The sequence below is a fragment of the Phragmites australis genome, chromosome 16 (genome assembly GCF_958298935.1).
Source record: "Phragmites australis chromosome 16, lpPhrAust1.1, whole genome shotgun sequence".
Lineage (NCBI taxonomy): Eukaryota > Viridiplantae > Streptophyta > Magnoliopsida > Poales > Poaceae > Phragmites > Phragmites australis.
The window spans coordinates 5,644,777-5,672,710 of record NC_084936.1 but is presented as its reverse complement, the minus strand read 5'-3'; the positions used below and the strand labels follow the sequence as shown (position 1 = coordinate 5,672,710).

Here is a 27,934-nt window from a genome sequence, read left to right as displayed (position 1 = left end):
TGGCAGCACACTTTTAAATAGAAAATATGCATCCATTTGGCTAAAATATGATATAGGGAAATTTATGCTATATCATTGGATCGCTCATTGTATCTCTCACAGAGGGTTCTCACATGGTATTGAATTTCATTACTAACCAATAAGTTAATCCACTTGGTTTGGATTGGACCGATGAATTAATGAAACTAGATTATTATTTTGATAGCATAAGAGTGCCTTCTACTTTTAACATATATGCATGAATTATAATAGAGAAAAATTATTTTTAAGAAGTGGTCCACTTTTTTTTCATCGGGTTCAGGGAAGGTAAAGATCTTGCATGTGTGTTCCATAGAAAAATAAAATAAAAAAGAGAATCTCTTCATGCTTGTTCTATCATTTGGCCTTGTCCATAAGTGACCATGAGACACCAACACGAAGAGAAGTCTTATTACATAAACATGGCATATTAAGATCATGTTATTGATGTGATTTTTTTTATTCTTACAAGAATTGATTTATTTGTGTAAAATCCTTATGTTCCAAAAGACAAATACACGAGCACGCCAAGCAACGGGACCGGCCATTTATGCTTACGAGAAACGGCAAAACTGGCCATCGTGGCATAGGAAATATATACTATTTAGCCAAGATTTGAATGGTAGTATCGTTGGTACGCGTAGCATCGCTGTAGGCAAGCCGGCCGTACTGCTGTACTGTTGCGTGTAGAGAGAGAAAGCGAAAGGGAGGTAATGGCACGTGGAGGTGGTGGGTTGGTGTTGGGAATCGAAGAGAGAGAGAGAGAGAGGGAGGAGAGAGATTGGTAGAGAGAGGAAAAATATCTGACTTGAGGAAGGGAGGAAGGGCAGCCGGGCAGGCGAGGTGAGGTGAGGTGAGGGCAACGAGGTGGCAGGATGGATCCGGACGCTTCACGTGGGCCGACCCACCTCAGCTTGTGGGCCCGCTCGGCTTGTGGCCGTCGCTGGCCGCTGCCTTTTGCTTCCGTCACGGCCGCTCCGCCCCGCCCCGCCCCAGCCTCACGTTTTTCCTTCTCTCCCTGGCTTGTTCCTCACTCCACACCACACCACACACGCTTCTTTTCCTTTCCCTTTGTCTATTTATTCCTTGCGTGTAGTCTCACAAATTTTCCATTTTTAAATATCAGTATGGGCACAACGTTTTGCTTTACATGTGGAGGAAATATTTTTTTCCTTGTGTCGAGACTTAAATTATTTTTCATGAGTCTCTTCGTGTTAAATTTCTCCGTTGAAAACAAATCACCCGTTCATATATCTTACTAAAGTCTTTGGGTAAATGTGCGATAACTTTCTCCGTTCATTTATTCTTCGTGGTAAATAGAAAGTTTGAAATTCTACAGTATAAACTATGCGGTATAAAATTTTACATTGTCTGAAGGTTATTTGCTGTCATTTCTTGAGATGTCACTATTAATGATCTCACTATAGATGCTTGACAACCATCTTGGCCTTGTGTGGTGTCCACTGCTACTAACCATCACATCCGCCGCCTTCTTGGTTGCACCTATCCAACACAAACCTTATTCTCTATCTTTGACATTCCTATGGTTGAAAGTAAAGATTTGCGAGTTTACTTCAGATATTTATTCGGAACTAAATCTTGAGTTTAGCTCATCCTAGCTATCCAAGTAACCACAATTGATATCGTTCTTTTCTTAGGTGATTTAGTTTTGTGATTATGGCTATTGATGGGAGATGAGTCCATTCAACTAATGTCATTTTCTCTAAACAACATGTCACACTAGTTGATTAGACTTAGTAAGTTTTGATTACAAATTCCTTCAAGTAGTTGATCATGTCGACAGTGGCGAAGCCACAGTATGGCTGAAGCCACAGTATGGCTGCAGGGCCTGACACCTCGATGATGCTGTCATCTAGCTAAAAAGTGTTAATTAGCATGTGTTAACTACAGTTCAATCTAATTTCCGATCTAATTAGCCCCTCATATCTAATTGGGCCCTCCGATGTCTCCGTATGCAGCTAGCTACTCAAAAGAGTTTATAGTTAGCGTTGGATGCGTACTATATCAACAAATGTATCATTTTCCCTCAAACTAAACACGAAATACATGATGATGTAGCCCTACCTTTGTGAGGGCAACATATAGGACCAATTTCCATATTTAGAACCTTTGCACTAAAAACCTTGCACCCCAAGCTTACAGAAATGCATATCTACGGTGCAAGATATAACATATTGAACATTTCCAAAGTGAAATGAAAAATACAAAGGAGAAAGCCAGAAATAAAACACTGCTAACATGAAATTGACTAAACAAAGCAAACCAAAACCATAACATGCTAGGGGAAATACTATTTGAACTTACATAAATTAAATTCCATGTTATTTTACTCATATTTTTCAAAACTAAAGTTACAAACCCAACGAATAACCTATACCGAAACTGTAGCAATTCAAACCTCCCGTCTCCGAAGCGTTCAAATCTTCTAACCTCTCGTAGTGAAGTAAGAGAGAAACAGTAACATGAAAGAGCGCAGTAAAATAGTAATCCCTAGCTTCATTTAGTGTAGAGTACTTAAACAAAATCACTGTTCAAAAACTGTAGTAATATTGTAGTATCAAATTTTAGCCATTCAATTCAGATCTATTGATTTACGATGGAGCGGAGTTACTTGACTTCGCTCCGAAACGGGAAGAAGGGGGGAGAGGAAAAAAAAAAGGCATGAATGTCCAGGTGGAGGCTCCCGCGACCAGTAGTGGGATCGAAGCGCATCCGCAGAGGATCCTCGGTTGGAGGCTCAAAACCTCTCGCACCCAACCAAAACTCCAGCCTCACATCACACCCTACTGCTCCACCCCACAGCCCACGCCAGAGAAATCTCTCTCCCTCTCTCTCTCTCTTCTACGTTCCCAAGAAAGAGAAAAAACTAGAGAGAGAAATCTTGTGACGGCGAGTAGAGGTCCAAGAACGAGGCAGCAGGAAGGAAGGGGGATCATGTCTGCGGCAGGGGAGAGGAAGGAGAAGGGCGCCGGCGGCGCGTGCGAGCTGTGCGGCGCGGCGGCGCGGGTGTACTGCAGCGCAGACGAGGCCACGCTCTGCTGGGGCTGCGATGCGCAGGTGCACGGCGCCAACTTCCTCGTGGCGCGCCACGCGCGCGCGCTGCTGTGCCGGGGCTGCGCGCGGCCCACGCCGTGGCGCGCCGCGGGGCCGCGCCTGGGTCCCACTGCCTCCCTCTGCGACCGCTGCGTCCGCCGCGGCGCCGGCGTGGGGGGCGACGAGGAGATGACCGGCGAGGGCGACGGCCACGGGGACGAGGAGGATGACGACAGCGAGGACGAGGAGGAGGACGAGGAAGAGGAAGGGGAGGGGGAGAACCAGGTCGTGCCGTGGGCGGAGGAAGCGGAGGCCACGCCGCCGCCCGTCGCGAGCTCCACCTCGAGCAGCAGCCGGGAAGTCGCCGCGAATGACGCCGAGTGCGCAAAGGTGCCGCCTTTATCTCCGCACTTCCCCTGTTTCTTGATTTGCTCCCTACGCCATTCTGCCGCTCCTAATCTTGTAAAGCTGTGATCTTTTCGTCAAATTGGAACACTTTCCTCGCGATTGCGTCCATTCGGTCCTTTGTGAGCAACCACTCATTCTGATCCAAATGTCACCGTGTTTCTTACAGGAAGACGTGCCGTGCTCGACGTCCCAGTCGAGCTTGTGCCACTACTCGTCGTCGCCGGGCCACGGCGGCCGGAGCGACGAGGCCACCTCCTCCAGAAATGGCGGCCGGTTCCTCGCCTCCCGGCACAGGAAGCGATCACCTTCGGATTTCTTCAGCTCGGGGTCAACGCGGGCATTGGTCAAAATGAGTGAGTTTGCAAGCCCCTTGATCTGAAGAATTTCTTGGTATATGCTCAATGAACATTTAAGAACCGCAAATACCATCCATTAAACAACAAAAGGAAAAAATCAACTTGGAAACATGGCTGTAATTAGGCATCTTCACTAGCATGATGTGAAGTATGAATTACAAAAATATTGATATAGCAATGTTCACTAAGTAAGTAGCAACACAAGGGAAGAAGGGATAAAAAAAATGGAAGGTGAGTGAAAGGTTGATAATAACTTCTGGGCCTACTGTCATGAAGTTTCTACTGGTAAAAAGAGATGGCTACATCATAATGAGATGGCTTTGCTTGCCTTGCTGAGCGTCATCATATGATGCTTGGAGTGATGTGCAATCCCAGTAGTGCTCTAGCTGATGGATGGCAAACTAGCTTTTAGATTCTAAAAGCATTACATTTCCTCCTTTTCTTCATCAGTTTTGGGTCTAATGACATGTGATGGCAGGTGAGCCTGTGAGGTGCCAAGTGGCAATTTATGTCAGTTATCGTACTCAAGTGTTAGTGTTTATTCTCACAAATAAGGTGTTAGGATTTAGCATTTAAACCTTGAAAAATATTTTGTTGTCTAGGATGACTCATGTTGTGATTGGTAGTTTTTGAAGGTTGAAGCACCTTTTGATGACAACATTATATCATTGCTGTTTAGTGTTTACTAGCAAATATGCTGATGATAGATACCTGTTATGTCACGCAGCTTTACCTGAGGCAACTTGAGATGATGGTGTAGATGCTGATGCTAACTACATTAGAAGGCAACTTTTGGTGTATCCAAGCATTGGGGAGATGTGGATCACTACGAGATCAAACTTGCACGGAGGCATACATCTTTTTGGTCGTCAATTTGCAGAATTGAGCTATCAGGCAGAAACATGTAGTATTCGTAAATGAGACGGCTTCCTGGAGATTATATATGTCCTCCACTACTTTCTTGTGTTTAAATTCCTTCCTTTTGTTTGTGGATGAGGCGTGTTGGCTAACTTAAAGAAAATGATATAGGCTCGCATTTGTAGTGACCATCTTTAATGGTTTCACTGTTTGAATGCTTCCATTTGTACCCTACAATCAGTTTCTGGTTTGTTCATAATGTTAGACGCGATGGCTCTTGTGACTGCAATGGCAGCTGAATATACAGTACTCCCTTCTTTCTTAAGGGACCTGGAGTAAGCAGAATGCACTGCTGTTTACCTGGCAGTCTGTAAATTGGGCTAATAGAGTTGAATATATCTGGCAAGTGGATCTTGAATCGTAATTGGCCTATGTGCATAAGATTGGGATGTGAGTCTTTTATTGATACTTATTTGGTCAAATCAGTGTTCTTAAATGGAAAAATTCCAGCCTCGTAGGAGGAATGGAGAAGTAACCCCATTTGAAAACTTGCAGAGGTTGAGCTCATCAGGTCAGTGACAGCAACATGCCGATTTAAATAGTGTGCTAAGCCTGACTTTTTTTTTCTCCTAGAGGAGCATCAAATTCTTCGTCCTGATCTTTTGATCCCCAGGTCAATATCAGCATCACTCACCACAAAACACGCACACACGAAAAGGAAAAGGAAGGTGTATGCACGCTTGGCTTGCTTTGTGGTGCGGGATCGAAATCATCTGAGAAGTCACGAATAAACAGTAAAATGTGTGAGGATAAATAGTATCACGAACTCAAACTGTAGCAAAATATATTGTGGAAATACTGTGGCACAGGTGCTGTAGCGGTATTGTAGCATTTGATCCGTCCGCCTCATTCAACAGTTCTATCAATTTGAAGTCACCTCCCATTGCCATTTCGTACGGTGGCATCGTGCATGCCACATGCCGGTGATCTGCGGTTTGCTTGGAGATTAGATCATCTCCAACAGCTACTTTAAATTTTCATCCTCAAAATACTATTACAGCATCCCCTATCACTATTACAGCATCCCTTATCTCTAACACTGTAGCAGTACTGTATCACTGGATAGAGGATCCGTTGGAGATGGATTTCTAGTGCTACAGTAGACCGTAAAGTACTGTAGCACTAGAATTTGCAGGTTTGAGGAGTCTGTTGGAGATAGCCTTATTAGATCTGTGATAAGTTTGAGTCTTTAGGAGCTCATGAACATGCTGAAGGGAAGGGATTAAAGTGCCTCCTCGACCCTGGATCATTTTAGAAGACCCTTAAGTTTAGTTAGTACAGGTGACACTTGATTCATCATAGTATGCTATACCCTCGTTTGATCCAACGTATATTCTTTTGTCGTAAAAATCGCCAGGTCCAGGTGTGAGTACCGGGGTGTGGTCCTACGTATCATCGACACACTTGGAGCTATTTTACCAAATAGCGACTGGTGCTACTGGCACGAAAGAAAGGGAAAAAAAAATAATATTCTTTTCTGGCCCTTCATTCCAGGAAAATTAGAATTTACATAATATTCTTTGTTGGATCAAGCATTTGAACTGTTGAAGGGGAAGAAGAAAGCTAGGAAGACCATGGCCATGGAATGGAATGCAGAGAAGGGAATCATTGTGGCCAACACGGCAACACCTTTAGTAGCTAGCACATAGCAGTCCTGGCTAGGGAGAGTGAGAGAAGTGGTCCACAAGAGACATCACCCAACCGATCTGAAAAGATCTCTGCAGAAGAGAACAAGCAAAGGCATGCCACAAGATATATATGAATATATCTACACTATGTTCCTCCCTGGAAAGTGGGACAAGGCAGCTGTACATGGTGTTGATGTAGTTGCTCGGCTCCAACCTAGGATGCCACAAAAGAGGCCATTCCTTATTGTAGGAGTAGCTTTATTTCCTTTCTCTGGCTCTCGACTGTAATCGCGCAAATTTGATCAGTGTTGTGCCAAATTCTTATGAAACTTGTATGTAATTTATGCATTCACAGTGGGTACCAAAGAAGGTGTAGCAAGGATGAGAGAATGCATTTTTTTTCTTCTTTTTACTTCACATGGAAGGATACACCGAGGCGAGGATGAGAACCAGAACATTAGAACTTGGCTCAGCTGGGCCTCAAATGACCCTAAAACATGTACAACCTGGTTTGGGCCGAGCTGCTTTGGGCATTCCCGTTCTCTGGTTTTTTTTCAAGAAAAAAGTCTATTTTAGCTCTTTCAACTATTGTCTATGTCCAATTTTCCTCCCTAGATCATAAAACCAGATATCAAGGCTCTCGCAATAATTAAAACTATTTATTTTTCCTCTTAAGCGGTTTGGACAGTGATTTTGTCCAACATGAGTCACACGTGCCAATAGGTCCTACATGTCATATGACATCTTATCTTTTCTTCTTCTCGTGTGAGACCTTAGTGGCTGGGGTCCTGTTCTTCTTCTCAAGCCGCCGCCGCACCCAACGGCTAGCATCACCGCCCAAAAAATCGTGTCGCCCCTCTCCTCTTCCTCTACTGAGCTCCCCGCGCCCCTCTGCTTGCCTCACCGAACCACCTGAATGTACTTAAAGTTGTCTAGAGAGGGGGGGGGGGGTGAATAGGCTTTTCTGAAAATTAAAACTAAACAGCGAATTAAACTGATGCTGGATACTCCGGTGAAGGTCGGATACTCCGTTCTGTCCGGAGTATCCGGTCTATAGAGGATCTCGAGAACAACTGAAGTTAAGCAAGTACAACTAAGGACTAAAAGGTAACACTAGTTCTATTATCAGCACAATGCTTAAACAACAAGAGATAATAGCAAGATTATCACAAAAACTAATATATGGGAAAAATTCCAAAACTACACAACTAGTAAATCTTGCACAAGTGATGAGACAAGAAATTATTCTGGAGTTCGGCCACCTCACAAAAAAGTGCCTACGTCTCCGTTGAGGAGTTCACAAAGAGCCGGGTCTTTTCCAACCCTTTCCTCTTCTAACGACTACAAAGATCAAGTTAGATTTTCTTACTCAAGTCGATGTCGATTACAAACTTTCCGTGGTACTCCACAATGATTGGGTGCTCTACGGGCGACATCTTGCCGTCTAGGAGCACAAGGCTCCAAGAGAAATGATCACAATATATGCTCGATGAAGAACTCAATGCTCAATTGACTCAACTTCACTCCCAAACACAATCTCTCGAATTTGACGCAAAACTAAGCACTAGAGATGTTTGGGGGGCTTTTAAATGCTCTTGGAAAGCTTTGTGAAAGTGGAGCTCAACAGCAACAGCAATCAATAAATGCTAGGGGGTGTGGGGGTATATATAGCTTACCCTCAAAAACTAGCTGTTATTATTTTGACATACATACCTTGGAGTATCCGGTGAACACCGGAGTCATTGGCCTGAAATCCAAAACGGGGTCAGAACGGTGTCAGAACTAGCCGTTACAGTTTTGTTGATCTGCCCGGAGTCTCCGGTGAACACCGGAGTCTCCGAGCCAGACTTAGTCACCACGGAGAGAAAGTCCGGAGACTTGCCGCACTCTTCAGCCTCTCCAGGTACCGGAGTATCCGGTGAACACCGGAGTCTCCGGTCAATTAAATTAAATGCTAACCGAGGGACCCTTGGCGGAGTCTCTCTCGGAGACTCCGGCCAAAAACATTTTCTTCCCGGAGTATCCAGTGAACACCGAAGACTCGGGTCTTTTTCTTTCAAAAACTAAAAGCTTAATCGAGCCACCCCTAGCGGAGTCTCCCTCGGAGACTCCGGCCAAAAATTTCATCAACTACCGGAGTATCCGGTGAACATCAGAGACTTCGGATAATTAAAAAATATTCGGAACCAAGGCTCTTCTGGCGGAGTCTTTCTCGGAGACTCTGGCCTAGACACTGAGTACCGGAGTATCCGGTGAACACCGGAGTCTCCGAACTCAGTACACACTGCCAATATTTCCCGGTGTCTGTGGGTGAATGTGTCTCTCAACTATTGGTTCTAAAAGGTTATATTTAGCATTGAGACACCATGAAAGCAAACAAATGCAACCTTCTTAATAGTACAGCTAACCTAGACTCAATTTCAAAGATAGAACAATTTAAATCCTATTGAGTACTACACATTGCTTCTCTTTTCCTTTCGAGGGGTGTCAATTATTGTGAGTCTTCACAATTGAGACTAAAACCTGTTCATAGCTTCGATAAACATATTAGTTCCTTAATCGTTTTATCATCAATAAGCCAAAATCCACTTAAGGGGCCTAGATGCACTTTCACCACCGCCGCCTCACTCTCCACTCCCTTCCCTCTCCAATTTCCCCAAATCCCGAACGCCTCCATTTCTTCCCCATCTCTGACTGCCACCTAATCCTGTCGTCGCCGGTAAGCTTCCTCCCTCCCTCCCTCACTGCTCCTTGAGCATCCCCAGGTTCCACTCTCTCACTTGCGCATATTTTCATAGCATGGGGAGCATTGTAGACTGCATTGCACCGGGAGCTAAGGAGGATCGCCGTCGCCGCCAACACCTTCTTCATTGCTGGCACCGCATCAACCCCCTCCTGCTCCCCTAACCGCCTAGTGAGCATCTCCATACCTCCCTCTAGCTCTCTGGACCTCCTATTTCCTCTCCCCAAGCCCACACATGCACCTTACTGTGCACTCATGGCCGTCGCCTTCCTATTGTACCCACAACATCTCCACTTCAGCCAGGCTCCGCCCCTTAACAATTTCCCTGTGCCCCGTAGTTTCTACCCATGTAGCCCAAGCCATAGAAAAAGGGTCTCCTCGTGAGTTCCCATGTTCTGCCGTCACCGCACCCATCTCCGGCGAGCCCTAGTCATCGTTCGGGTTTCCCTTCGGTGACGTTGACCCCACCACCGCTTTATCTTTGCCACAAGGAACCTCCCCATGTAGATCAAGTTGACACTCACTCCTTGTAGCCACCGTCAGCGAGTTCTCTGGCGAACTTCTGCTTCAGATCCGCCCCCTCCGCTTTGTTCCAGCCGCCCGAGCTCGATGTCCACATGGCCGCCATGTGGCGTGTGCTACCCAGCCTCGCATTGAGTTAGTAATTGTTCGCCGCCCCAGCTACTGAGTCATCAAGGCTGATGCCACGTCAGCGAAATGTTGCTAATAGGACAGTCTAAGTTGTTGCCACATAGGACAAAACTACCATCAAAACCAGTTAAGAAGGTAAATTACACCGGTTTGAATAGTTGGAGGAGGTGAGATATCTAGTTTTGCAAATGGTTGGGGTGGGGGGGGGGGCAAACAAACTCGAGCAATAGTTGAGATCTAGACTTTTTCCTTTCTGCAAATTCTTTCTTTGATGTACCCTAAAAAAAACTTCCTCTATTTATGGTTCTATTTCTTTTTGCACTCCTTATGTAGTTTCTACTATATAAAACATGAGTTGATTCCGCGTGACTTCTTTATTTGCTCTCCATCCATCTAATAAAAACCTCTAAAATTTGAATAATTTATTCAATTTTGCCATATATACTCGTACTCCAGCCTCCTTGCCTCGTTACCAGCTATGGATATGGGACCCATTTTAGTAATAAAAATAAATAAAAATAGGAGAAAAATTAACAGATAATCTCTTCCTCATTTTTTAGATCTCATCTAAAATCGAATTACGATATCGCTTCTAATATATTCGTTCGGCGATGCTCTCATGGAGCATCCACATCTCCATACCTTGAATTTTTGCTTGATGTTACCGTATCCAATATTTGTGTTTTCATTGCAACACACAATCACTTATCTAGTATTTATGAGAGGTAAGTTATGAAAAATCTTATTTTGAGAACCCATTCGCGCCTATTATCTTGCGGCTGGGCGTGTGCTCGTTATCTCGCGGCTGGGCGCGGTTGAGACACTTTATCGGAAACCCAACACTCACAACTTTTTTCGTTCTTCTCCTTTACCTTCCTCCCACATTCCTCTCCTAAGTTTGCCGCTGATCCTACTCCCTGACCCATTGTCAGAGTCCATGTATGCCACTGTTGGCACGCGTGCGTCCCCGGAGCCACTGTGCGCATCCGGGTGGAGCTTCTGCAGTACGTGCGTCCTGGAGCTTGTGCAAGTCACCGCCGCCATCACCGCCTCAGGGAGGAGGAGGTCATGCCCAACCATTGTCAGAGCACCACTGACTAAAAGAGACTAGGGTGTTTTCTTTTTCTTTTTTAGTTGAAAATTTGACCCTGTACAACATTTCAACTTGAAACTTTTTGATCCACTTGAATTTTTCGAATTGAAACTTTGATCTAGTTGGAAATTTTCATTTCAAACTTTTCACTAAGCCTTCATTTGGCAACGCTTGGATCGAAGTGGATTGATGTCCAATCCTGGCCTGTGAGGGAACCATATCCACGTGTGGAAGATGATCCTGTGGCGGGCCAAAAGTGCATTTGGCTGGGCTGTGGATTGGAACAACCCATGCATGAACCACGCCGATCCACAGGAAAAATAAAAATCCCCTATCGAGGCCGAGAACAGTTCGCGCATGCGCCACTCGACCCGTTCCAATCCCGCTTGCTCCGAACGCTAGCCGTGCATGGCCCATCACCCGCCTCACTGATCCAGCGGTGCCCTGCTCAACTCCGGTGGCACCCTGCTCGACTCTGATGATGACCTGCCCATCCTCTCGCATCGCTCATGTCCCCGATTCAATTGTGCCCTGCTCAACTCCGGTGGCGCCCTGCTCGACCTGTGTCACTCGTCTCTCCGATCCGGTGGCTCACTGCTCAAGTACGACATTGCTCGACACCAATGGCTTCAACTCCAGCACTTACCTCTCCGACCCCGAAGGTGGTATGTGCTGCTCCTCTTCCTCTTCCCGTCCTTCTCCTCTGTTTTTACATGTTGCTTGCAAAAGTAGATCCAAGTGACACATCGCTGACTTTTACTACATCTAAATTCTACCAGATCCTATGTGAGTTGATAATGAGCGAATGGTAGTTGTTAGGAAGGAGGGATCGGGTCATCAATGTATCATTATGATTCAGATAGTCGGATGAATGCATTTTTCATGACCGAATAACAAACCTGCAGCCTATGATAGCTCGTAGCTATTAGCAGCCGAAGAAGTAGTACAAAGATGCATGCTTTAGACATTTTCTTCATGTTCTCTGACATCATGGTAGAGTATTTTTGAATCTATCGTTGAAATTGATTGATCTGAAAATGGAATAAGACAATAAGACTCATGTAGCAGCTGAATGTTTAAGGGTTGATTCAATTCGAATTGAGGGTATTCAATTTCGTTAACATTTCCTATGGTGTAAACATCTGTTGTCGCTACCGTTGAGTGAAGAACTGACTCATGAACACTAACCATTGACTTTTGTCATGTTTAACAATTAATGGACTACAGATTCTTAATATTAGTGCTCTATTTATGCTCTTTATAAGTGACCCCTAGTTAATCATGTACATGCCAGTCCCTCCAACTTAACAGTGTCTAATAGTTCTCACTAGTTGCCCTAATATGTTCTTCAGTTTGACTCATAATCTGTAGTATTTTCTGTGATGGAAAAGTAGAGTAGTAATAGAACATCTAGATCTACTTGTTACATATTTCTGTCTGAGTGGAATGCTACATTTTTCTGCAGCACCATGTGTGGCTTGTCCTGTGTGCTGTAGCTATTTACTTGGCCAATTTCAGCAGAACTTTGAAGTGCCTGCTTGTAAGTGTTGACATGTGACTTGTCTGTGTATATCTTGTGATTAAGCAACCTATGTGCAGTGGTGCGTTGTACCACCACACTTTGTGAGGCTCAATTTAATTAGAACTCGTGTTATATGTATCTGATCATACATCAAGGTAGGATGTAGGCTTGAAATAGTTTCTTCTCATCTTCTAGGCTTGAAACATTTTCTGCTTGAACAGCTGTCCTAAAATTTGTTGTGAACATTGTATCTTTGGAATTCAATAGCTTAATTGGCTCATAACCCCTTTTTCCTAAATAATGTAGCTTGTTGGCAATGTTTAATAGGTTATAAGTTTCATCTATAGTAGATCATTAATAATAATGCTTAGTGTACATTAGTTCTGTTGTTGTGCATTTGTGCTCTTTCTTGATGTCTCTGTTTTTTTCATTGATAGTTTATTTTCTTATCACAGTGATTTTTCTTGGTTCAGGTGCTACATGATTGCATACCAGGGAGCTATTCCAGTGAAACGATGCTCTGAACAAAATTCTTCACAGGCTTCAGAAAAACCAAAGTGTTGATTTAAGTATCAACAAAGACCAATGCTAATGCATTTGTGTGCTCCCACAACTCAAGTGAAAATGGAAGTAGAAAAAAAAAGAAAGTCAAAGGCTTGAAAAAGCAAACATTCAAACCCAACACGATGAGAGTGGCTGCCTGACTGTGTCATGTGTAGGTCTGAACGAAAAGCTCAAAGCTTGTGAGTTAACTTAGCTTATGCCGGTTTAGCTCGCGACCTAACTTAGCTCAAGGCTCGGCTCAGCTCGGATCGACTCGTTCTAAAATCTAATGAGTCGAGCCAGAGTTTTAGCTCATTTAGATAACGAGCTAGTTCGCAAGCAGGTCGTAAGCCAAACGAGCCATGAGGCAAACCATACAATATTATGTAGCCCAATAGCCCATTTGCATAACCAAACATATATCCCCACTCCTAGGAACCCCAACGCAACATCCCATTTCTATTCTCTCGCAGCTTCTGCAATCGGTGCTTGAGGAATAAGGGCTTGATCGCTTGAGGCATGGGTGCGAGGGTTGCGAGGCCCAGGCACCGAGCTGCCAACGACTCGGTGAGCGGTGAATTGACAACACCATCCTCAGTCCATAGCAGCCCTTAGTCCTCTGTCCATGACGTTCATACTGTCGGCCACCCAGATCCCCATCCACCTTGGCTTCTCGGTGTCATCGCGAACTTCTGTTCATATCATCGATAGTCCTCCATCAGCTAAATAAGCTAGCTCATGGACCAATCGAGCCGAGCAAGTATTTTTGCCCGTTATGTTAACGAGCCGAGCCATCTCATTATCTTAAATAGGCCAAACAAATCGAGCCATAACAAACTAAGCTAGCTCGCTATCCAGCCCTAGTCCTATCCTCCCTCTCCCCCTCCTTCATCAGTCGCCATCCTCCTTCCACTGATTCCTCCAAGATCGATACCTCGCATCAACCCAATCCCATTCTTTGGTTGTCCGAGTCCACCAAATCGGCGAGCCAAGGTTCTTTCCCCAAATCTTGTGGCCCCAGCCCAGGTAACAATGCGAGACACAGAAAAGATTTTTCTTTTGAATTAGTCTTCTTGTTAAGGTGTGTTTCATCCGAGGATTTCAGTGTGGTGAGCCCGTTGGTAAATTCGATATTGGTAGCCGTTTCAAGGTGATGTGATGTAGCAGGGATGCATGGCTGTTATTGATCCTGAAGACTCTGCTTTTTTAGTTCCGAGTGCGTCGATTGTAAATGGTCCGAGAAGTTGAATCTAGTCTTGGTTCTTCCTTTGGCGTAGGTTTGATTGACGGATGCGTCTTTCGTTTGGAAAGTACCATGGACTCATGATTAAGATACTTTAATGTCTCATATCTCTATTTTGAAGGATTCTAATTGTTACCTGGAAAGCTGTGATAAGATTATGTCGACGAGTGGTGAACTACCGATCTTACGAATTTGTAGAAAAGATAGATGATGTTTTGAGTAGACGAATCACATAGTAGATATATGTGTTTTTACATAAGTTCATACCTCTCTTGGGATAATAGTCACACGTCTTGTTTGTCTTGTATTGATCTCTAGGACTGTTACAAGAAGATTCTTAGCTAGCTTAGATAGATCTAAACCCTAGTTGAGGGACTTTCTTGAATGTAGTCAGGGTGAGTTGCTAATACAGATCCAAACCACAAAGGTTCTGAGGTGCAGAACTTCCGCCGGTTTGAATGACTTGTAAAGTGCTAATGGACCTGTATCGCTTGGATGGGCTTGTTCCTTCGCATGGTCCCCTGACTCTGTATATAGGGGGGGGGGGGGTCATCGTACAGCCTCTGAAGACCTTCCTTTCTAGTATTGGAGATAAACTTTCCTGTTTACAGGATATCCTGGGTACCTGCAGGCAGTTTCTATGAGTCTAGGGATTTCTTTCTTGGAGATAGAGATATGCTCTCGAGAATAACGGAAAACCCTAGAGTATCTGACTATGGTAGTTCTATATTACTCATTGTCAAGCCCCCCACCATTACGTGAATTGAAGTTTCGACGGATAAAAGACTTGGCCAGCAAAGATAATCGTTTTAACTGACCGGATCATCGAGTAGAACTTGGGTTCCCGATTAGGGTGGTATATCTAACTGGGTTCTTGGTAACCTTAGATCATCTATTCGGGATTCCGAACACCTCCGAGTTCTCAAGCGAGTCATCGACAAGGTATTCGATCTGAGTAGGATTTCTGATTCATTTGAAAAAATATCATTCCAATCTTGCGAAAGGACGGGGAGGAAAAAACTTGTCGCTGGCCGGGTTTGAAAGTTGAACCATCGCAACAGAAGGTTTACGTGGTGGTAAAGATATTCTCTGTCTGACAAAAGATCTACACGAGTACGACAAAGCAATGTCTCGTCCCCTCAGTTACCCCGCGCGCTTCAAAAAACACACTAGACAATTGGATGCATTGAGAGGTCGTCTCTTTGTTCGCACGAGTTAGCTGAAAAGACACGACGCCGATGGTCGACTGACGCTTGGTTGCCCATGAACCATTATGTAGCCATGCCTGGCATTCAATGAGTGAAGATGAAGAGACACCATCTCCCTATCCCTGAAGCATTTAAAAGCCCCCAAGTGATGACGCTTTGTTGCACCAACTCAGAGCCTAGACATGGAGTCTCCATCTTCGCCAAGCCCTCCACCTTCGCCACCAGAGTACTCCCCTCTAATACCACCATCATCTCCCACCGAGTTTGGCTCCGTTGTGGAGGTCGTCGACGTCTCCTTCAATGAGGAGGCATAAGAAGAGACGGTGGTTAGCATAATCCCTGTTAAAGACGGTAAGCCCCCAGCACCTAAAGAATCATCCCTAGGTCACGATGAAGTGGATTGTTATCTCTTGGAGGCAAAGATACGGGAAGAAGAGGCGGCAGCTGAGGTGTAGGAAGAGGAGGCGCCATGCAGCGTCTCCGTTAAAGACGGCAAGGCCTCGGCTTATTCTTCACTTTTTTCCTCGTGCGACGCCAATGATGACACCTGAAGGGAGGAGCTAGGGCAGCGACATCGACGATGCTGGTGGGCAGCCAGGGCCTCCCCACCGCCCTCATCCTCCACGATGTTGTTGATGACGGCAACAATCAGATAGGAAAAGGAGGTGGGAGAGACTTCCCTAGTTGTTTTCTTTCTTCCTCTTGTTTCACAGCGTCGAGTAGATCATAGGGGGTCTTGTAACCTTCTTTACAATTGTTGATGCTTGGGCCAGCTCATTCTCACGCAGGGGCACTATTGCCATTTGGAAATTTAACTCACGGTGAAAGCTAACAGATGCAATATCGATGGCAATGAGAGGATTGAAGTTTAAGGACAATGGCATTGAAGGGATATGGGACTTAGTCCTTTATCTTTTGCATCTTGAACTTTGATGAGAATCCAAACGGCTTGTAACTTCCATTTTCTTTGTTTTTTGTTTTTTCTTCTTTTCAGAATAGGAGGCTACAGAGGAGCCTCTCGGTGCCAGCGCTGGGGATCGAACCCAGGTCACCGACTTGGGAGGGAGCCCAAGGAGCCATTACAGCTTAGCTCCCTCCTCAACTTCCATTTTCTTTGTAAAGTGAGATTGCTATATGATTGCTTCAGCCCTGTATAAGTGAAGTTTACTAAGCCGATTACGAATTGGCTATAACTATGTTGCGCTCCTTCTCTTTTTTTGTTTTGTTTTAGAAAACATTCTTACTTAGTAACCGCCACAATTTTTTCCTCAAAAGTCAAATCATAAGCACTACATAAACCTACACGAACATGATTGAATAACATCATTGATCTGCAGCCATCACACCATGAATTCGAATTGTTGAGGTAATCGGCAAGTTTAACCTTATGTTTGAACATTTTTAGCCGTGAGGCCCACGGACCTGCTCAAGCCCTAGCAGCTGATTTGGCGCATCTACTCTTGAGCAGACGATCCACTTTTGCCACCAGACCGGCAGGCTGCAACGCCCATCGGTGCGCGCTCCGGCGGTCCTCGGCAAAACCGCAGGCGGGCCTGCCTGGCGTTTTCCCGGGAGAAAAGGACGGCAAAAACCGTGAGCTCCGCGCACACCGGAAACGCCGCGTCTCCTCTATAAAGCCTCACGCGCGCCGGCTCGACACCGCCCTGCCCTTTGAGTGGCCCAGTGGCACTGTTTGGGAGACTGGCCAGCCGACGAGCGAGCGAGCAAGCAGCAAGCAAGTGCGCAGCAGCTAGCGATGAGCCTGAGGCACGTGATGAGTCGCGTGGCCGCGCGGGACGCCAAGGACGCCGCCGTGTCCTCGTCGTCGTCGTCGTCGTCGCCGGCGTGGGGAACAAGGAGGCCGCCGGCGGACTCGTCACGGAGGGTGGTGAGCGCGGCAGAGACGGGAAGGGCGGCGGAGGAGGAGCCGGTCCGGGCGTTGATGTTCCTCTCCTTCTGGGGGCCCAACACCTGACCTGACCTGATCCACCATCACTCAATTTTCTCAGCTAATAATCTTCTTTTTTGCTCTTCTTTCTTCCATCGAATTAGTTGTACGAGATGAGAGCAAATAAACGCCCATGTGAATGACCAAATCAAATCAAATGGGAACAACAATGTTTTATGTCGATCTTGTGCTTCCAAATCAAATGGGAATAACCCAAGGGCTTGTTTAGCCTGCATTCAATCTATCAAGCTTGTCCTGTTCAAATTTGGGCGGCTAAATTTTTTGCACAGTAGCTTTTGATTGCGCATAATTTGGCCAATGATAAAAAAATGGATTTTTTTGCTAGATTGGCAAGAACTGAAACGAGCCTACCTTACCTACACACTATTGAAAACTCTCATTACAAAAAAAGAGAGAGTACTTAGAACGAATGAAAGGCTTGGATTATTTGGGTCCCCAACAGACGAGATGCATCAGGTTCTCGTCCTTCTCCGCTCTCCTCCACGTCGCCGCCTTCATCTCCGCCTCCGCAGTCCTCGCCGCCGGTCCAGTCAATCCACCGAAGAGGCGCCTTGCCGTCGACCCATGCTGAGTAGCGGCAGCCGCCGCTGGCTTGGGCGCCTGCTGCTTCTGCTCGGCCCTGACGGCGGCCTGCACCGCCCTGACGCACAGCCTGCCCACGTACCCCAGGCTCATTGCTCCTGCAAGCTTGCAGCTTATACAAAAAACGAAATGGTTCTTTCCTAAAGATCTGTTGGCAACGAAGTATAAAACATTGGATTTGCTTGCTTTCATAAACTACTTCTCTGGTTGCAGCACACAGGGCAAAAGTCTAGAAGAAATTAACTGACAAGAACACAAGGGATCATTCTGGTTCTGATCGGACTTGCTAGTGACAAAAAGAGATGGGAGCTAAATCAACGCAATATACAGATTACAGACAGACCTGGATCAGAGAGTGAAATATATAATAATGCATCTAAAAGTTTGGGAATAACATGGATTTAGGAACAGAGATAAGAAAAGGGAGAGGATAGGGAACATACTGTTCTTGATGGGGAATTGGAGAAATTGGTCGATTGGTTGGCTCCAAGATGTATTTTTCTTCATCCTGTTAACTGATGAAAGAAAGTTATCTTAATTATGGTCATGGCTGTCATGTACAGAGTGACTGCAACTTGTTGACCAAGAATCTCGGAAAAAAAATGATTATTGGCCAAGAAAACATTAAATCGGTAGGTAACAAATGCAGGCAATACTCCTATTTGGAGAGGGGAAAAAAACCGGAACCCACTTATTTCAGTATCAGTTTACCATTGCCTTCTCATTATGCGCCTAATTGGCACGTCTTAGCAAATGCGGTAGAGATTTTTTAAGAATAGAGGCACTAAATCTGAAACGCCCGGATACGAGCGAGCCGGCCTCAAATCAAAGGAAAGGGGAAAAAAGGACACGGCAAAACTTTCTGTCTTGCTACTAGTAATTTGTGTTTAATTTATGAATCCACGAGCTCTCCAAAACTTTCGAAATATACACAAATGCCATCATACCCTTTTTTGAATACTCCCTCCGTCCCACTTTATTAGGCACCTTCCCCTCCGACGCAAAGACCAAGAGCGCATTGCATCGCCTTATCCCTGAATTAAACTCTCTCGTTAGCGGAGCTCACTCCTGCATGGCCGTAATTCATTAACTCGCCTGTATGGCAAAATTTCTCTTTCCCTCGCCTACATAGCCTCACGCCCTTGCCTGCGCAAAGTTTCTCTTTCCCTCGCCTGTGCAAAGTTCTTTCCCTCGCCTGCGCAAATTTCTTTCCCTTGCTTGCACAAAGTTCACTCCTTCTAATCTCCCGCGCTTCCTCTAATCTCCAAACTTGCATAACGAGCATGCACGCGCCGCGCAAAGTTCATCCCGAGGCTGCGATGAAGCTTGGAGGCAAAACGAAAGGCCAAATGAAAATTTGGAGCCAAGATTTGAAGCTCAATTTCGCTCCATCTCTTAGTCTTCTTCTTCCTATAAATACCTGAAGTCATGGCTAGCAAAGTTCATCAAAAGATTTCTCTTCCTCGCTCTCTTCTCTTCAATCCTCCATTAGTAGTATGCTCTGGAAGAAATGACCGAGATAATTCATGGGCATGAGCTTGATCTAAACCAGTTGATTCCTGGTTTTCAGCTAGACCTCAACCAATAGATCCATGAGTTTGATCTCAATGAACCGATCCAGCCGGAAGAAGGTGTTGTGCAGATTGATCTGAACCATCCAGTCAATTGGGAGGAGATTGACGAAGTTTTTGGCCTTAATGACCCACTCTTTTGGGAAGAGATTGAAGAAGGTTAGTGTGAGGAACCGATCAAATAGTATTCTAATTAATTATTAGGACGATCATTTGCTTAATCACGACCACGATGATTAACCGGAATACTATCCCGATAGTCCCGGGACATGTTTTGTACCCAAGATTGGAACACATGCCTTTTCCAACATATAGCATCACAACAAATCTTAAGAAAGAGCGAATAATTAAATTATAATACAAGTTCCTAAACATTTAACCATTTACAACAATTTATATCAAAAAGGAGCTAGAAGGATAAATAACAGATTACCTCCTAACCAAACTAGAAACTAAGCAGCAGAAGATTATCACCTATCAACACCAAAAGCTATGTGAAGCCATATGCCCTTAGGCTCCACCCAAAAGCGCGCCACATGAGTAGTTTGCACTACTCATTTCCACCACCTACATCGGCAGCGTGAAGTAGCTAAACACGAGCTCCTCCTCACCGGTAGAACCTGAAAGAGCAGCGTGAGTACGAAGGTACTCACAAAATTTAATCCATAATGGGTACATATAATAACCCGACTCCAAAGATTATGCAATTGAGTCATTAGCAAGGAGTATGCCACAAGGTTAAGTAAATCCATATGCGTGAGCAACCTAACACCTATGTGCGAGCACTTAACTACATATATCTTTCTACCCAATAAATGTAACTGGAAACATGTCATGTAACCAATGATCATAAACCACCATTCCCATCATATCATACCATATCATACATCCCCAAATTCCGAAAACTCTAAAACCAATGCAAATGGACAGAAGCATGCTCATGACCGAGAGCGCGGTAATTCGAATTGTTTTAACACCCTGCAGGAGGTACGACTTTACCCACACGACTCGAGGACCATATGGCTTGAATGACCACACAGGCTCACTCAAGGGGGTACTCGTGTCAACCTTTCCCAATTAACCCCAACCATTTGAATCAGACATCGCTCGGTGCGAAGCCCACTTAGGTTAACTCCCGGAGCAACCACAAGTGTCTCTACAAGCCCGCCTACTCACACCGTCGATGTGCAAGCCCAAATGATCACAACTACAGAGGTATCTACTTATCTTACCATTAGATCAACATGTGGTTAGTACGGAAAGTGCTAAAGCCAACTGCAAGCGGTCTATGGCATCCGGACTCCTCTCCCGAACTACACTGAGGAACTCCTCTGGTGCAGAAGATACCCCTAGCACAGCCCACATCTCGCTTCATCCTCACCTCTCATACAATCCACATCATTGTCATTGTGTTTTTAAACAATAAGTAAGCCCTAAGCTCACGAACAACGGTTGAACCATTACTCGTCTTCTGCCAAGGACCTAAGCATTGCTAAGCATTTCGAATAAATCGTAAGTTAGACATCAACAATGTTATCAAAGCTATAAGGATATAGATAATCAACAATTTCAAGGTAGGAGTAATGCACTCACATAGGTTCTACCCATATAAGCCCGACATCGACTCGCTAAACATGAAAACATACATAAACGACAACTCATCATTTTAGACTCCACATTATTCCAACTAAAAGGTGCAATATGCTTAGATGCTTGCCTTACTGCTTTGGCGGTTGCCTGATACTCCCGGCGCAACACTCACAGAACTCCGGTAGATTGGCGGCCCCTTCACTCGCTTGGATCGCCGGCGTAACGCTCTCTAAACGAATCAAGAATGCATTGTATAATTAATCAAATGATGGAGAAGTGTGCATATGACGCATGCTTGAATATTAATAGAGCGTCGTGTTTCGAAAATATTTGCAAAAGACCGCCAAAAGATTAGGGTTTCAAAGTTTGAAACCCCGGATAAGACAACCTAAGTGCATATAGGTCTAAGTGGCTGGCGGTCAGACCGGAGTTGAAGTGGCGGTCAGATCGCCGGCGTGGAGAAGGTTTTGGCCTCTGGTCGCCAGACCGGACCAACCGGCGGTGAGACCGTGAGGCTCTGCGGCCAGACCAATGTGGAAGTGGCGGTCAGACCGGCAGCTTGCAGAAGGTTTTGGCGTCTGGCGGTCAGACCGACCGTCGTGGCGGTCAGACCGCCAGAACCTGCTGGTTGCACCTTTGCGGGGTCGTCGGCGAAGGTTCCGATGGTGCATTTGATCGTGAAGGGTACCGAAATGCTCTACGGGACTAGTGGAGTGCTTCTAGGGTGATTTGGACAACATTCACCAGCCTAAACTCAAAACACCCCATGGAGAAGCTCTAGGCTAGGGTTGAACTTAGGTCTCAATGGAATGAGGACCGATTCAAGCTTGGGAATGACAGGGAAACGGTAGGGGATGTCTCACCTTAGTGTACAGAAGCTTTCTAGTGGATCAATCCACTCTGGAGAAGCTCTGATTTGGAGATCAGGTCCCGGGGTGGCGTATGGGCTTACGGTTGGATGAACTTTCCTCCGGCGAGGGAGAAGAGGGGAGGAGCTCAGAGAAACCTCCCGAAAGCTCCAGGGAGTCCCCTCCGTCGATCTCCGATCGTCAAAGCCGTCGTGGTGATCTATCCTTCTCTCTTGGTGTGGGAGAAGGAGTGAGTGAGAGTGAGAGTGAGAGAGAGAGTGAGTGTGAGAGAGTTGGCTAATTTTCTTAAGTGGAGCCTCTATGCTATGGCGGTCAGACCGCGGGATGGGTCGGTCAGACCGCGGGAAGCCCACGTGGCTACCCCCTAGCGGTTAGACCGCGGGTGACCCCGATCAGACCACGAGGTTAGTCTTTCCCCCCCCCCCCTTTTTTTTTTTTCCTTTTTCCATCCTTCTTCACCTCCAAAGTATTTGGGGCTTCCTCAGTGTCTCTAAACCATCTACAACCTATTTTTTTGAAACACGTTTAAAGCTCGAATTGCAAACAAACATGTATAAACATAACGTTATGATGATTATGCATGCTTAATTACGCAATTAGCGTTTCAGGATGTGATAGTTAGTTTGATCCACTTCTGTTTTTTCAGCCCGATCTATTTGGTTTGCCTCTTGTTCATAATTTGTGGCTTGATCAGACGATCATGTATCTGACGAGGATGAAACTGAAGTGCTCGTTGAAGATGTAGACACAAATGTAAGTGGAGATGTTAACCTAGACTTGCCAACTGATGATGGCGATGGTGACAGCTAGGCTGATCATACAAATGGTGAGTCAGATAGCCATGCATGCTGATCATACAGATTTTGATTGATTACATATACTAATTTTGATTGATTTTCTTTATGGTACAGATGTGGATGGCAATGGTTGTACAAGAAGAAATTTCCTAATTGATGATGAGTGTAAAGCCATATGGCTGTGCTTTTGGAGAGGACTACTCCTGACATGTTGAATCATGGAATGACAAAATCCGTAGCCCTTGATACCGGTGTGCCTCTTAGGGTTGTGCAGCATATATAGCGTGCTGGTAAGCTTGGTGGGGGTGTGCACAATGTTAGCAATAAGAGGGCCAAGAATTGTGGACGTAAACGAGTAAACGTTGACCCCACAAGCCATTCGAGATGTGGCACTAAGAAATCGCACAACTCTCAGAGATCTAGCACACGCTTTGAGTATCTCCAAGAGCACGTTGTTCAGATGGCTGAAGGAAGGTGAAATCAAGAGGCATACCAATGACATAAAATTCACTTTGACTGATGGAAATAAGGTTGCTCATGTACGGTTTTGCTTATCTATGCTCCATAGCCAAAGCATTCCTCATGCACCCATATTTAGAGATTTGTACAATGTGGTGTACATTGATGAGAAATGGTTCTATAGGACTAGGAAATACCAGAATTATTACCTAGCCATTGATAAAGATAAACCAGAGAGAACAGCTAAAAGCAAGAATTTTATTGAGAAAGTCATGTTTCTAGCAGCTATTGCTAGACCTAGGTTTGATGATCAAGGTAATGATACATTCTCTCCTTTCACGTTTATAGAGTCGGCAAAAAGGAGAAGTGCAAATAGGCCAGCGGGTACGTTGATCACAAAAGCAATGACATATGTGACTAAGGAAGTTAGCATATCCTTTCTTATTGACAAGGTTTTACCTGCAATCAAGCAAAAATGGCCTGCACATAAAGTAGAAAGCACTATCTATATTCATCAGGACAATGCAAAGACACACATTTCCATTGATGATGAAGATTTCTGTAGAATGGCAACCGAAGATGGCTTTAATATTCGTTTAGTTTGCCAGCCTCCTAATTCTCCAGATCTCAACATACTGGACCTTGGTTTTTTCTGCAGCCATTCAGTCTTTGTTCCAGAAATCATCTCCAAATAATGTTGAAGATATCGTTAACAAGGTTATGCAAGCATACGAAGAATACCCAACAGAAATATCTAATCGTGTATTTCTTACTCAACAGTCGTGCATGAGGGAGATTTTGCGGCATAAAGGCGGCCAACATTACGCTATTCCGCACATGAAGAAGCAAACCTTGGAAAGCCTTGGAACGGTACAATGTGATCCATATATTGTTATGGAAGCCTTAGAGTTTCTTAATGATTAACTAGGGATCATTCCAAAACTACAGAATCTCTACTGCAGCCTTCTCATAATCTTCAAGAAACTTTGCTACATTAGCCACAGCTCATTTCTTCGCTGCTTCGACGTTGTCTTCCATCTCAGCGTCGGTCAAGTCCACGGGTGTTTCTTCGCTCGCTCGCCATGTATTGCCTCTAAGAGATCGCCGGTGTCGAACGAGTCCGCAACGTCTTCATCTCCCTCGCCGTTGAGTCATCCTCGTCTCCATCGCCAGCTTCCATGAACTCTCTGACGCGCCACTGAATGACTTCGCAGTGTCGTCCTCGTCGTCGAGTCCGGCGATTCGCTCGAACGAGTTTGCCGCTATGAGTTCTCGCCTGCCGCCCATGGCCTCCCTCCTTTACTCTATTCTTATTCTCGCCTGCCGCATGCAGAAGCTAGCATGGCTGCATGCAATAGCGTGCGATCGAAGCGTCGCCGAGCGAGGTTCTAATCAATGCCCGTGTGTATTCGAAGCGTTCGTCGAGGGTGGTCCTAATTAGCACCTAACAAAACGGGACAAATCGGAAATCAATCGGCGCCTAACAAAGTGGGACGGACAGAGTATGATACTGGGATGATTGAAAAGTGTCCGGACTGTAGCATTAATGGCGCTTGCAGCTCAGTTGGTTGAAGGCATGGATGTACGTCTAGACCACCAAAATTGGAATAATTCTCTTGGACACGAATTTAAGTGCCTTTTTTTTAAAAAAAATAGCTGTGAAGTTATACTTCCGTTGTCTTGAAAAAAATTAATGGTGCTTGCAACACATCTGACGGTGCCATCACCCATACTTTTTTTCCGGCTATATCTAGTTTTGACCTCAACCATTGTGCTGGATGCATGATGCCTAAATGAGAAGCACCATTCAGGCACAATAGATGGTGGAGATCCCAGCCCTACAATCAAAGACGATAGATGGTGGAGATCGAAAGTTTTCTACCTAAGCTTTTTATATCAGTATCGATTAGTTAATTGAATCGTGAAAATCTGATTAGGAAGAGGAACAAATATTAGCCACGTTCAGGTTTCATTGGAAACACTTCCTTGCACGTCCCGACCCAGGTAGCTGCTACCATTATCCTCCTGCTACTCCTCTTCATTTTGATCGGTCTCGCCCTGTTTCGAACAGCAAGGAAATCAAGATGAGGAGGTTAATGGAGAAAACAGGATTCACCGGGAACATCATGTTGTTTGCATGAGAACGAAGAACTGACTAGCACCCTCCAGTGTGACCTTTCCTACCTCTTGTTCAGTCTATCCATCTGAATGCTCTGATTGCTCCTCTTCTTCCTCTTCATCGGTCTCATCCTGTTTGCCAATTTTGCCAAATTTTGAGCCACTCGCTGAACACCCCATGAAGCCCTCGATTCCACACGTTCAAAAACTAGAAGAAAAGTGAAAATAAAACACGAACACGACAGTGCCAGAAGTAAGGAATGATTTAATTGAGCAACCAAGTGTGGCTACACCTCTGCGCTCGCTCGCTCACTCCCGCTTGCTTGCTCTCTCTCTCGCACCCACCACCGGCCGCCTACACCTCTGCGCGACCCATGGATCCGCTACCACCTCCATCGCCACCTTCGAGGACACCTCCCACACCCGCGACCTCGTCCGGGGAGGAGGAGGCCCCGTCGAGCGGGTCGTCGGACGAGGCTCCCTAGACCTCCTCGGACTCTGACATTTTTTCCAAGATCCCCATCATCAGACGATGTGGTGGGATCTCTTCATCGACGAGCTGAATGCCAAGAAGCCCGAAAGAGCTCGGAGGAGGAGGAGGGGGACGACGATGATGACGACGATGACGATGAGGATGAGGAGGGAGAGGAAGAGCAAGAGGTGGACCTTAGAGATGGTGTCGCCACCGCCGGCACTGACAACAACAACTCCCACGACGAGGACGACAGCAGCAACGATGACAGCGATGATGGCGATGACGACTTCCGATCGTGGGTCGAGTATCATCTCGGCCATGGGTAGTCAACGCGTGTGTTAGGGTTTTATGCACTGTCGTATGCTAATGGTAGCTTTTGGTGTAATTAGTATAATATGAACTCAATTAATATGGCAATTAGTAATACTAATCTCATTTAAGTATCACTATTAATGCTTAATTTTTTTTTATCCTGGATTGAGTATCACTACCGATTCCAGTTATGAACCGGCATATTGCGTATACAAATCGAGTAGAATAAGATTAAGAACTCACGGTAATAGCTTGTATCATTGCCGGTTTGTATTACGAACCGGCAGTGCTATGTACAATCACTGTCCGTTCTAGAACCGGCAATGATAATCATAGATTATCACTGTTGCTTATTCACTGTCGTTTTAAAAACCGACAATGATGTCAATTTTGTACTGGTAATGATGACATTTTCTATAGTAGTATAACTCATAAAGCTCTCGTGTCTACGCAATATGCACCATGAATAAACATCATATTTATCATTTGCGAAGTTGAACATATGCAAAGCGGCTATCATGATTGCTAGCCCCATCCTTATCCTCATCCCTTCTTCTTGCGCTCTTCTAACACCACAACTACACATTCCGCATCAAACAAAGTATGAAACAATAGAGAAATTAAGAAAAAAAATATTGTAATAAGTAACAAAAACCAATTTTATAGAATCATATTAGCAAAGCCATAAGAAAGCATATTTTACAATACCAAATTAAGCAAGGCTTTTCCATTATTGATACAATCTGTGGTCTAACTCTATAACATGTAAATATGTCCTAATCACAGACTTTGCTCTAAGGAAAACAAGACTAACTTCGCCCATGGAAATTCTCTTTAGCTGGGAAAGGAGTGTGAACCATTATCAAAGATGATGATATTGCAATTTTCAATTAAATTGACTAACAAGCAATGATCACAACTTCTTTTGAAAACCACCACCTCAATCGTCGTTTTCCTTCCTCAATTAATCTAATACCGAGTGAATGTGTCAAGCATCAAAAAAATATAGCATCGTTTTGTATTGAGGACCAACTGAAATAGGAAGAAAAAAACATATCAATTAGACATATAACTAAGTGGATGCAATTGTTTCTTGGCCCAAGCTCAGCCCTCTCTCCTCCATAGAAGGCATCCATCGACTAACATGAATGAAAGAATGATTCTTCAATTGAGTATTTTGGTCGGGAAGCTAGCGCGCATCCATGAAAGGTGTACATGTACCTGAATGCATGCGTTTCGCCAACGCCTGCTACGACCATAGGCGGATCCAGTGGGTAGTTCAGGTGGACCTGGGACTGCCAGGGTATCCAATCCATTTTTTTCAAGTATGTGTAGGGGCCAGGGAGAGTGAGGCTGTGAGCACAGAGCACAACCACTCAGCCAGCACATATGTTTGAGGTTCAATATTGCAATAACGTGAGCTTCAATTGATCTTATAATCTTGTATGTTCAATGTTGATTGCAATTTCCAAATTTGCAATGCCATAAGCTTCAATTTACCTAGTACAAATAGTTGATGATCATTATAAAAGAGAATATATATTGGTGTTATTGATAAAATTTAGCAAGAGATTAACAACAAGTAAGTTACTAATTGCTTTATCCTTGCCTAGAAAATCAAGTACTAGTTTTGATTCTTGTCTAGAAAAAGGGAAAAGAGATAGGAAAGCAGCACTAGCTAGGAGTTGGAGCAGATGCATTGCACGATAGAGTACTAGTTGTTATTATTGGGATTGATCGATCTTATTAATTGTTTCAATATTTGTTTGACAGATATCGATGTTATTGTTTTTCTTTATTATTCATA

At 44.8% G+C, this 27,934-nt stretch overlaps 1 protein-coding gene across 1 annotated transcript; it reads left to right on the top strand.

Moving 5' to 3' along the window:
• The first annotated feature begins 2,791 nt into the window (after positions 1 to 2,791).
• LOC133896279 (zinc finger protein CONSTANS-LIKE 4-like) lies at positions 2,792 to 5,118 on the top strand. Its single transcript, XM_062336853.1, has 3 exons — positions 2,792 to 3,462; positions 3,647 to 3,833; positions 4,564 to 5,118. Exons 1-3 carry the CDS (start codon positions 2,974 to 2,976, stop codon positions 4,581 to 4,583), a joined length of 696 nt encoding a protein of 231 aa, XP_062192837.1. The 5' UTR covers positions 2,792 to 2,973; the 3' UTR covers positions 4,584 to 5,118.
• Positions 5,119 to 27,934: the final 22,816 nt, after the last annotated feature.